Raw genomic sequence first — 13,505 nt, 5'->3', positions numbered from 1 at the left:
CTTTTTGATTTTAGGGAACTATAGTCTGAAATAAAGCTGGTGATATGAACTAAAAGATGTGGTGATGCATAAAAATAAAAATAACTTTTGCTAGTAAATTCCTTGGATTTGAGATCATTTAATTTCTAAGTCGTGGGCATTATTTTTTTTCATCTTGGTGAGAGTGTGTGATATTGTTTTATTATCCTCTCAAATTTACCATTATTTTTAGAGTGACAATTTAATTTGGGGTATATCTTCTTTCGAGAGAGTCACTCTTAATCGTGAGATTTTAGAGTTTGATGTATCATTCTTAAAAGTGGCTTGATTAATATAGCTCTGATGATTGATCATTTTACAAGATTTTATTGAACTGTTTTGAGCAGGTGTGATTTTCGTTAGGCTAAAGATAATACTTATACTTTTATTTGATTGTTGTCATTAATCTAATGAAAGAAGTAAACACAATCTTTTTTTTAAAAAAAAAAAGATTTTCAATTTGGTTTTGAAATTTCTCTAAATTTTTATCGCTTAAATTGCTAAGGCCTAGCAATAAGCTGGTTGGGGGTGTGATTAACACTAAAAAGTGTACATGTAATAAGGATAAAATTATTGATTTTTCACTTAAAGTGTTGATTAATGCACGCATAACTTATAAATTATATGAATGCTCCCCAAATAAATTTTTATGTTAAATTAATTTGCAATATGTTAATTTTTACCTTATAAATATTTTTCAGGAATAAATTGGAATTGAAAGCGGGAACAAAGAAAGACTGCTGGAGCGATTTAGAAGCATTATTGAGGAGATGTAAAATAATAATAATAATAATAATAAAAGAACAAAAGAATAAAAACCAAATTGTTTGGCTTCTGGTGATGGCCACTTGACCATTACACATTTCAATGTACATATATATATATATAATAATAATAATAAAATAAATAAAGATAATGAATTCCTTGCCTATAAAAGGCAAGGAAATACAGTGAGAAGAGAGAGCCAAGAGCCAAAAGCTATTTTTTGAGGAGCTTAAGTCGAGAGAGAATAGAGTGCAGCTGAAGAATTTCTTTCTTTCTTTCTTTCTTTTGTTTTCTCTTTTCCGTTTGTAATCAATTTTCTTGTAACGTACTTCAAAAGTTTATTAAATAAATAAGTATTCTATTTTCTTTCAATATGAGTGGCTAATTTTATTAAGCTAAGGTGAAGGGTGAAGCTCAATGTTTCAAACTATTAAATTTATTATTTTCTCAAATGAGTTTAAAGTTTATTTTATTCTTTTCTAGTTATTTTTATATCATATTAATTTATAAATTTCTTTGGATCTGTATGGTATTTTGACATAATGTCGACACATTAATATAGTGTGGCACATTAGGTACTTTATTTCATATTTATCCACACACATAGTTAGTTGAGAATTAAATGATATAATAATTAACTGGAAAAAGTGAGGCTAAAAATGAGAGAGTATTAAAATTATAGTTTGAATACTGAGAGTGGATCATGTAGCCTTAGCTTATTTTTAAATCATTTTCAAATAATTTCTTTGCCCCGTAATTAATTTTCTTAGTTTTACTAGATTTAAAACTCCCTGTGGTTCGACCCCGGTCTCACCGAGTTATATTATAACTAGACACTGTTATACTTGAGAGTAATACATTTTTGAGTCGTGTCAATAAATACTATTAGACTTTTGTAGCACTTCAATCCCAAGAAAAAACCTCATCTTCCCCAGGTCGGATATATCAAACCTCTTAACATGGAACTTTTAAATTCAGACATCATAACTTCATCATCACCAGTAAAAGCTAAATCATCAACATAAACACTTACAATGATAATTTTTCCTTCCTTACTTCTCTTTGTGAATAATGTTTGCTCGCTATCGCACCGCCGAAACCCTTCACTGATGAAATGTGCTTCAATTCAACTAAACCAAGCTCGGGGAGCTTGTTTTAATCCATATAGAGCTTTGTGTAACTTGTAAATGAGATGCTCACCGCCTTTTTTTTTCATATCCTCTTAGCTGCTCCACATAAACATCTTCACTCAGCTTACCATGGAGAAAAGTCGATTTTACATCCAGCTGGAAAATCTTCAAATCCTTCTGTGCAACTAGAGAGATAATCATCCTCACTGTATCCATCCTCGCTGCTAGTGCAAAAACTTCTATATAGTCCGCTCTATGCTTCTGAGAGTACCATTTAGCAACCAAACGAGCCTTGTATTTATCAACCTTTCCTTGCTCATTGTATTTGGTTTTGTAAACCCACTTCACCACATTTTTTTTAGCTCCAGTTGATAGTTCAGTAAGTGTCCATGTTTGTTCTTCTCGATGGATTTGATTTCACTATCCATGGCCAATCTCCAATTTGTACTCTTAACCGCATCCTCAAAATACAATGGATCTGTTGATACCACTAGTGCTATATGAATTTCATCATTAGACAAACCTTTTCCACTAACATAATCACCCATCTATATAGGAGGCTGCCTCTCACGAGATTGCCTTAATTCTCTCACTCTTTCTTCACCCTCACGAGAGCCATTTTCCTCTTCTCTAACCCCCTCATCACAAGTCTCTCCTACCTCTGCATCAATATCATCACCATTCAAATTTTCACTCACCCCCTCGTCATACTCACCATCACCATCACCATCACCCCGCTCTAAATCTATTACTATTTGTTTTTCATTACTCACATCCCAATCACATTGCTTTTCTTCTTCAAAAACTACATCTCTAATCACAACAACTTTCTTAACTACAGGATCAAATAACCCATAACCTTTTGATTCCTCACTAACTCCCAATAGCACACAAGTAATGCTTCCACTATCAAGTTTAGTCCTCTTTGCTTCTGGAACATGGATACGTGCTATGCAACCAAAGATCCAAAAATGATATACTGAGGGTTTGACCCCACTTCAAGCCTCCTCCGGTGTAAGCGGTGGTCAACTGTCTCTTGATCCCACTTTGTTTGCAAAAATCATTGAACTCACTTGAATTGAATTCTCCTCCTTTATTAGTGCATAAACACTTAACAAACAACCCTGTCTTTTTCTCAACCATAGTCTTAAAGCATTTAAAAAAAATTAAAGCCTCTAACTTTTCTACCAACAAATACACCCATGCTTTTCTACTACTATAATCAATGAATAACAAAATGTACCTCTTGTTGCTATTAGATGCAGGAGTGATAGGACCACAAATATCCACATGGATGAGGTGTAGCTTTTTGGTAGCCCTCCATGCACTCTTCTTGCGAATGGGATCTCGATGCTGCTTGCCAATTAAATGATCAGTGCAAACCACTGTGCTTGCAGGGAGATTTGGCAGACCACGTACCGTGTTCTTAGTTTGCAAGATTTTTAGACCTTTGTGGCTCAAACATCCATATCTACAGCGCCATAAGTGAGAGAGGTCTTGTGAGCTTGTGTGGAAACAAGAAACTTTCTTTTCTTGCATATTGGCTATTAGGATTAACATTCTATTAGCTGTCATATTAGTTTGAATGATCAAACCCTTGTCTAGATGGTAGATCTTGCACATTCCCATTTGGATTAGGATTGCAAGTCCTTTTTCATGTAGTTGTTCCACACTGAGGAGGTTGTTCTTCAATTTTGGAACATAGAAAACCTCTGAAATGACATGGTTAATACCATTCAAGTGTAGTCTGACATTTCCTCTACCAAGCACTGTCATTTTGGTGTTGTTTCCAAGCTTCACTTGCTGTGTAAAACTCTCATTCAGCTCACTAAACATACTCATATCTCCACACATGTGATTTTAGCACCCCGAGTCCAAGAACCAGGCATCCTTTTGTTTGGCTTCATGCATCTCCATGTAAGACATTAATAGCATCTCTTCTTGCTCATCTGATTTTGTATAGTTTGCCTCCTTGTCCCAGGTTGGACATTCATACTTAAAATGGCCAAGCTTGTGGCACTTATAACACTCAATTATGGCTTTATCGAAGGCTCGACCCCTTCTTCCTCTAAAATTGCCTCTTCCACGACCTCTTCCTCCAATTCTTTCATCAACAGTCACCTTTAGAGCTTGTTCCTCTCCATTGCTCCTGTAGAGTTTTTGTTCATGTATAATGAGTGAACTTTGCAGTTCATCAATGGTTAGTACATCGACATCCTTAGATTCCTCGATCGCGCAAACTATATAGTTAAATTTGTCAGTCAAAGATCTAAGAATCTTTTCCACAATCGCAACATTTTTCATTTGCTCTCCATATGCCCTCATTTTGCTAGCAACTGACATAACTCGAGCAAAATAATCAGTAATGCTTTCACCTATCTTCATCTCTAGAGTTTCAAAATCCTTCCTTAGTTCCTGAAGAATCGAGCGCTTCACCCTAGAATTGCTTTCATATTTCTTGTTCATCAAGTCCCATATCTTCTTTGAGGCGTCTTTTTCTGATATAGTCTCCAGAATGGTTCTGTCGAATGCTTGGAAAAGGTAAATTTTCACCTTTAGGTCTTTGAACTTCAGCTCCTCAAGCCTTTTCTGCTGTGCCTCTTGTTAGCCTAAATGGTTATACATAATGTAATTTTGATAATAACAAACATATGTATTAAGTGATTTAATAGATATTGTATATAACATTTTCACTAGTTTTTTAAGGGTAATATTTATACAAGTGAATCAAGCTCAAGACACTCAACAGACAACCGCGAAATCAAGAATAAAGTTTAGAGCTCAACGAACAAATTAGTGCGATAAATTCTTGTAAAGCCGGTATGATTTAATTGATGCATGATTTAACATTTGAGAAGCTCAAGAGATTAATTTAATAATTATTTTTTATAAACTAAAAGGTTTTATATTTATAAGATAAGGTGTTTTGTGGATTTGACTAATTTGGATTAAAATGAAAAAGTTTTGTAATCTTTGAGTTTAATAAATATTATTTTGAAATTCAGATTTGGACTTATTTGCAAAGGTTTGAAACATTTTGGGGCATACTATAATTTATGAAAGTTTGAGGACCTAAATGTAATCTAAACACTTGAAATCCAAAATTGGACAAAGAAGAAGCGGCTAACCGCCTGAGGAAAATCTCATATTTTCAATATTTTGGACTAAAGTGAAAGATTTTGAGAACTTTAAAAAATATAGGTATTATGCTAAATTTGAAAAGGATCTCTTTGAACAATAATAATATCTTTGGAACCATATCATAATTTCAGAAAGTTTTGGAAAGATAATTATTTTTAGGAAATTCTGAAATTGGATCTATTTATAAAATTTTATGACATTTTGGGCCTTAGTATAATTATAAAAAGTTTTGGGCTAAAGTATAATTTTAGTGAAAATTTTATAGTTAATCCATTTAATCTTTTGGAGATACAAAATTATTAATGAAAATTTTATAGTTAATCCATTTTATATTAATTTTTCTAGCTTTTGGAGATACAAAATTATTAATGAAAATTTTATATTCTTATTCTACTAATATATTTTTCTCAATAGACAATATAGTTAATCCATTTAATCTTTCTTATGAAATGGTTGATCTTAAATAAGTTTTATCAATTTTAATTTTGAAAAACTTCTTCTACAAAAGCAATTGTTATTATTATTGTTAATAATATTCTATAAGCAATATGTGCATTTGGAAAAGCATCAAATTTTTTTAATCAAATAATTAAGTACACATAAGAAAAACTTCTATTAAAATTCTTAACTTTGAAAACAAATCTAATCAATCTATATCAGAAAACATATTATGTTTTAAAGCATTTTCAAGATTAATGCAATAAATTTTTAAAACATCATCACTTAACAATTGTAATATTCTGAAATTAAAAAAAAATCAATCATATTCTCATACAATTGAAATTGTTCAAATCTACTCATTATCGAAGAAATAACTTAATCTACTATGTGTATAAAATAATTAATTCTAAAAGACTCATTAGGAGACAAAATTCTTTCTTCACCAATATTTTCATCAAATTTATTTTTTCTACAAATTACACGTTTTAGGCTGAAATCATACCAAGTGTGAATCCATTTTCTCTATTGCTTTCAAAAAAAAAAAAGAAAAAAGAAGTAAGACCTTTAAACTAATCTATGGCAATATTAATATGCATACCTTATTTTTGCAAGCTTTTACTTATAAAGTTAACAACAAGTAATATATCACAAATAATCATACCTAATATGAATTCAAAATTTCGCAATTCATATGTTGCTAATCACTTAGCTTCACTCTTTATTTTAAATTCTTCACTAATTTCTTCTAACTCAAGTAAAACATCTCTTATTTGTGAAGCTTGAAATATTATTACTTTCACACTTTCAATATGATTTTCCTAACGTGTTTGTCACAATGATCTGACAATTAAATTGGGTTTATTATTTTGTAGAATTTTACATCACTTCATTGAAGAAGAAAATAATGAAAAATATATTGTATAACTCCAAAAAATGAAATAGGACAAGATTTGGCCATGTCACAAAGCATTAAATTAAGACTATGACAACAACATGATGTATAAAATGCTCTAGGATTGATTTCTAATTGTCTGTTTTGTATAGCTTGGTATTTTTCTTTCATATTAGAAGCATTATCATATCTTGATCCTTTTATATCATTAACTTCAAGTTCAAAAACTTTTATTGTATCTATTAGTTCATTAGAGATGCCTTTCCCAATAGAGTCATCAACTTTTAAGAATCCCAACAATATTCTTCTTTTTTTTACTTGATTTTTCGAAATATCTACATATCTTAATACAATAGACATTTGTTCTTAATGGCTTGTATCTGGAACACAATCAAGTATAATTAAGAAGTAGTTTGCTTCTTTAATCTTGTTAATATTGCATTTTTTATTTCAAATGCTAACATTTGCATCAAGTCATTTTGTATGTTATGCTCAAAGTAATGATTATGAATTTCACTATTTTCAATATGTCTAACATGTTCTTGCATTGTTGGATCAAATTTTGCAATCATTTCAATTGAACTTAAAACATTTCCATTGTTCTCTTCGTATATCTTCTCATTCTTTCACGAAATGCTAAATTATTTTTAGCAAGACTCTTTACAAAGGTAATGATTCTTATTAGTAATTTTTCCCAATGATTTATTTCTTTATTTATTTTTTCTTTAATATCTTTTTAGTTGTTCTTTTCTTCAATAATATTACTTCTATTTCATATTAGTAATATGTTCATTGCTTGTTTCATGACTCTTAAGTTTAACACTAATGTTTTTTCAATCGTTAGTTCTGTCATTACTCAGTTGACTTTTATTAGAGTTTGTATTGAATAGTTTGTTGCAAAATTAATACAATTTATCAAATTCTTTTGAATAAACTAGGCATCTTCTATTATATTTTTCTCCATTAGGTAGTTTTTTAATGTAACATGTAGTGGAGAAATGTATAGAAAATTCATCCTTTGGAGAAAATTAAATCATTATCTCTAATTGGACTTTTCGCTACTAGGAAATCTTTTAATTTATTATCTATATATATTTTCCTATCTACTGGGATCATAAATATTATTTGGAAAAGAAAACTCTTCAAAATCTTTAGTTTCATTTCTAGTTTCACATTCATTCATATTTTTATTACAGTCTCTTGTAAGGTATTATCGCAATTATGATCATTATTATCTTCAATATCATTGTTTTCATTAATTGGTTCATCATCATTTTATTTGGTTTGAGTTTGTTCATCAATTACTGATTCTTTACTCAAATTTACATCATTTTTACTACTTTTAATACACTTATCAAGAGCTCTCTTTTGAGATTAAAATAACTTTTCTGTTCTTCTCTTTTTTCTGAAGGATTTCATATCATGATGGACATTTCCTAGTGGACATTTTTTTTAGTGAATAGACAAACGATTATGTTAGATAATTAAAAGAAACAACCTATGAACACAATAATTTTTTTTGGAAAACAAACAACAAAAATTAAATAACACAACTAATTAAGAAGAGAATAGAAAGAAAAAACTTGAACTGTTGACAACTTTTACTTTGATGGGTTGAAGCTTTAAGTAACAACAATCAATGGAAGTACTTGATTTTTTTTTTCTTAAGCAAAAATTAAAGATTTTTTTTAATCTTAAGCACCAAAGCATCGAATGTGTGGTGACTTTTTTTATCGATAAAAAATATTAATGGATAAAAAGTTAACAAATATGTGGCTTTTATAGAGTTTAAAATGAAATAACATTAATAGAGATTTTGTAGGAATAAGTAGAATTAAAATTGTTAATTCTAACGTTAAAAATATATTTTATAGGGATTTGATAATTTATTTACATAAATATTATTATAAATTAAGAATAAATATATAAATCAATAACTTCATATGTAGTGCGCCCTAGGCAACTGCCTAAGTTTTCTAAAAGAAAAATTAAGAACATATTAGCTCATATCTCGAAGATGAAACAAATAATAATAAATAAATAATCTTCAAATGACTCTTATAAAATGGTGGTAGAATATTTTATTAGCATAACTTTTACTTTAGTTAGTAGTTTTTTTTATGGAAACCACGATCGAGCAACAAAAACTTCGTTCAAGTACCACATTTGGTTAATAAAAAAAAAAAAAAAATGCCTTTGTTGTTATAGCTTTGCAATTGCAAATTAAAGTAATGGTCATCATAATGTAATGTTATGTCTACTGAATAGATGAACTAGAGTGTAATAATTCTTTTTAAGTTTCATTTTCGCTGTTAGTGGTGAGTGGGCTAAATAATGACAAAATCTAACGCATGTTAATCAACAACTTGATCTCTCTTGTGAAAGTAACCAAGTTGTATATTATTTAAAAATTGCAAATTGAGGGCGCCCATTTATTTGCTATTGTAGGGATTATTGGGCTTTATGGCTTTGTCGTTTCTCAATTTTAGGAACCACTTGGCTAAATTTAATTGACACTTTTAGAGACGTCACAATCATTTCTTCTCCCCGGTTGTTTTTCTTTGATTAATAAGAGCAAGATAGGATTAAATAGTTCTCCTAAATTTGTAGTCCCGACCATTACAGATAAACTGTAATCAAAAGTAAATTATTTAGTAATCATATGTATCGTATCAAACCCATTTGTGGATTTGTTTTTTAAGAAGTTTTAAAACTGTGATAAAAGTGGATCGTACTCCTGGTTTTCGAGCAAAAATCTCGTGGGAAACGAAAATTTTTTGTTATGCACAGTGTATTGCACCCTCTTTATAAGATTCTTTTCAGGTTTTGGTTTTTGCTGAATAAAACTGCAAGGAATAATTGATGAAGATTAGATTAGATCATAAGAGAAATTAAATCGTAGCTACTTACTGCTATCAATATTAGTGTGGAGGGCTCAAAATAGTAAAAAGATTTGTATCTTAAAAGTGCATATCTTATGTAACAATTGGTCATAAACATTTTATCATAATTTTTCCATTGGAAAATGAATTTTTGAGTCTCTTTTATAAGTTGCAACTTGCAAGAAAGACCACTCTAGTTGTTTATAAGTCTAGAGTTGTTTATCCATTTTGGAACGACTTGACATCTTTGATATCATATACATATGTAAGGAAGTGTATATATATATAGAGAAATGATCCAGTCAGAAATTTTAAAGTGCGGGAAACTTTTAAAACTGCACGGTTTTAAAGGTTTAAAACAATAAGTTTTTAAAGCCATGTGATTTTAAAGCTTTCCCAAACTTTCCCGCACTTTAAAATCCCTGATCAGAAAACTATTCATATAATATATATATATATATATATATATTATAATATGTATGTATATGTACACAGACACACACATACATACATATTGCTTTTGAAATGATTATTAGATAAACATAATCTGGGATCGTTGTTCTGCATTAAAGCAGACGTCTTTGTTAACTAATGGCTAATGAGGCAATCACAGCTCAGCATATATTCAAAAGGCACTTGGGATCCTTCCTACTGATAAGTTATGGTACATTCCATCAAATGGTATGAACTAAGTTATAATTTTCTATTAATGTCTTCATTTCATATAATTAATTAGATAGTCACTCATTTTTTTCCCGAATTAAATAAGGTCGAAACAATTTTTTTTTTAAAAAAAATTATTCCATATATGTGCCTTTGTACAAATTCATATTTTCTTTTGTTGCCTGCACAAGAAACTTGTATACATAAAAATTTTTAAATGCAGAAGTTTGCACGCGACATTTAAATTGGACAGTGTCTTTAGTGCTATAAAGTCCATGGAGGTAATAATTATCTTGTTGATCTCAGTACTTTAAAAAGTAATTCAAAAAGTCTGTATTCTATAAATTTTTCAATAAAATCTTGTTAATTATAATTTATTTTTCACATGTTTTACGTTAGATTTGTTTGAATTTTTAAATTATATCAAAAAAAAAAAACTATCTTACTCCTAAATAGTTATATCCAATTACTAATTACTACTACGGAAGTAACAAATAAAGGTGTTTTGGATAATTTCCCAATTTGAATTTCACATGTTGGCCATGTCCACACCTGAGCAAAGACTCGCTTGTGCGTGTATGTAACCTTGCATACACACACACACACACACACAAACACTCATATACACAGATTATAGTACATGTATCCTCCTGCAGTAATTTCCAAATCTATCCATATCTGTCAAACAATCAGCGTATCCATCAGTATTAAATTTCGATATCCAAACAATTTTTTGCATAAGGTAAGTATATGGGTGGGCATTAACTATGAATAAGCTTATATATATAGAGATAGAGAGAGAGAGGTCACATATATTTGCTACGTAACAAGCAGTCTAATTAACTTCATTAAAAGGCACACTAGAGAAAGGAGAAACAACACTATCATTTTGCGCTCTCTTCTTTATAACATGAAGACTCTGAATAGCATTCTGCTAATATTCTGTCTTGCCATAGGCATCATATTCATGTCCGTATTACAACCACAGCATTTCTACGGCGTAGAATACGATGTTCGTGTAATCAATGGCTTCACAAACAACTCTTCATTGGCTTTGGTGATTTGGTGCTCGTCCGAGGAAGGTGATATGGGCGGCCGTGCTCTCCAGGCAGGCGATGATTACGGGTGGAGGCTTCGGACCAAGATTTGGGGCACTACTGATTTCATGTGCACCATGAAATGGGACCAAAAACGGAGGCGTTTTCATGCTTTTAAGGTTCCTAGAGACAGTCTCCGGTGTAATCTTTTCAGGAAGTGCTCTTGGTTAGTGAAAGAAGATGGATTTTATTTCAGCAATGATGAAGTTAATTGGAAGAAAGACTTTTCATGGTATTGAATTAGTCACAGCCTCATTTCCCGTTGCTACCGTACGTCGTCGTTTGTTTTATTTTGATTTCGTCTTTTATAAATAATGATCAAATTTTGCAGTTTGTTAGCATATGTATTCCGAAGTTGATGAGTTCAATAATGATCAAATTTTTCCATCTGTTAACATATGTATTTCCGAGGTGATGAGTACAATAAAAGCCGAAAATTATTTTTGTTATTATCATTATTTTTTAAATTTTCTTTCACTAATCAGACGATCAGAATTCTCTAATGATCTAAATTTTTATTAAAAGTAAATTAAAATATGAAAAATGATTTAGATGAGTGATCTTTTAGAGAGTCGTTATGTTACAACTCTCTTTTGATGACCAAAAAAAACCCAGATGTTATAGTACAAATTAGGATCGATTTCAGAATTATATTCTATTCGACGAACCTTAGTTATAGTAGATTACGAATACCGTGGACTTATTAGACTGTCTATCTGACTTTGTATTTGGAATAATTATAAAAGTAAATACATGTATGGGACATAAATACATATATCTATTTCCTTGATTTATTTATTAAAATGAAAAAAGAGGATCCGGTTCATGATTTGTTCATAGTGCTATCAACCGTACAAGGGATGCGAACCGTCTCATAATCAATTATAAGAATAAAAAAGAGCACTCTATAATGCATAACAACGGGGTCAACAAATGGAAAAAGGAACCTCTTCTATCAAAATAGGTTTCTATTTGGAGCAGATAGGGCTGGGTCTGAGATTAGAATAAGAAGCAACATGAATGATATGAAACATCTCTATAGTGGTGTGGTGGACATAATATTAAAAGCATGGTCTCTTTTGTTCATATGTTACTTTCATTCCGTCAACTTTTTATCTAGTGACTATTGCACAAAAATGAGTTGATCATCTTGCTCCGTAGTTGTACAAATAATTATTTTTTCTTTCTTCTTTTTTTTTTCCTCCTGAGGCCACCTTAAATTTAAACACTTTGGGATTCGTAGAATATATATCTATATGAACTGCATATTACCTTTTCTTTTATATATATATATATATAAACCCTGGAAGAACTGGAATTTTGTAAAAGTAAAAATGAATCAATCTCACCTAGACATGAGAACGTAATAACTTTTTTCACCCAAAATCTACACAAAATGAAGACTGTGAATAAAAAGACAGACAACGCAATACAAACCCCCTGAGCCTAGTTTACCGGCTGTGAATATATTTTGCATTAGTCATCGCGGAATTCGAGTAATAATAAAAGATAAATGTTGATTTTTAATGGGTGAAACTTTTTATTCCCATCCAAACCTTTGAAAAACAATATGAAGAATGATTGGTTATTGGAGCAGCCAATACTAGCGTGACGACAGTGCAAAAGAATTTACACTCTTCAAAGCTTGAGATTGGTTAACATTGCCTAAATATTAGCCTGACCACAATGGAAAACAACTTACACTCTTCAAAACTTATTATTGAAGATGTCAAATAATAAAAATAAATTATGTCGGTCATTTGATACTATCAATCAATTATTTTTATGTGATTTTTATTTATAAAAAAATAATTTAATTTACACAAAAATTTGTGATTGTCTCTTCTCTTTTATTACGAAATTAAATACAAGGAGACAATAAAGAGATCATGAATGCGGAGATGTTTAGTATATAGGGATATTGACTTTTCCTTCTTTAGTTTTTGTGTTATTATATTCCTCGGCCTGATGTTAAATCTTTCCCAAAAAACTAACTCGATCTAAAAACAACTATTCCTTTTTGTTAAGAAATAATAATAATAATAAATCAAAGGAATAGCAGATATCATAAAAATTGTAAGAATAATTGGTAAAACGACGAAACAGTAGGGAAAGTCCTATTCTCTTCTTTAATATATAAATAACTGATTTTATTAATTGAATAAAATTGTCCCATGGGCAGACCCCAGTTGAGCAGTGGCATGCGCATGCGATTGACGATGATTGATCGAATAGCTAGGGTCACCAATTCCTGATACATATGCTGCCAATATGTTATTGCATCCACTGTTTAATAGTATGATACTCTTCAGATAACATCACATCAAAAAGACTGCACTAAGGAATCAAATTGATTAAAACAATGATATCCGGATGGAGACAAACCATAGGAAGCAACATTAGCAGCATTGTCTTTCTGTTGCTAAAAAAGAATAAAAAGGAAAAGGAAATCCCTCCTTTCTCTAATTACAGGTGT

The 13,505-nt window shown here is 30.5% G+C and overlaps 1 protein-coding gene across 1 annotated transcript; it reads left to right on the top strand.

Moving 5' to 3' along the window:
- The first annotated feature begins 10,842 nt into the window (after nt 1–10,842).
- On the top strand, nt 10,843–11,268 carry LOC18032964 (S-protein homolog 21). The gene has a single exon (XM_006420488.2). The coding sequence runs from the start codon at nt 10,843–10,845 to the stop codon at nt 11,266–11,268; it is 426 nt and encodes a 141-aa protein (XP_006420551.1).
- Nucleotides 11,269–13,505: the final 2,237 nt, after the last annotated feature.

Source organism: Citrus clementina, unplaced genomic scaffold, assembly GCF_000493195.1.
Source record: "Citrus clementina cultivar Clemenules unplaced genomic scaffold, Citrus_clementina_v1.0 scaffold_9, whole genome shotgun sequence".
Taxonomy (NCBI): domain Eukaryota; kingdom Viridiplantae; phylum Streptophyta; class Magnoliopsida; order Sapindales; family Rutaceae; genus Citrus; species Citrus x clementina.
This window is presented reverse-complemented; position numbering and strand designations above follow the sequence as displayed.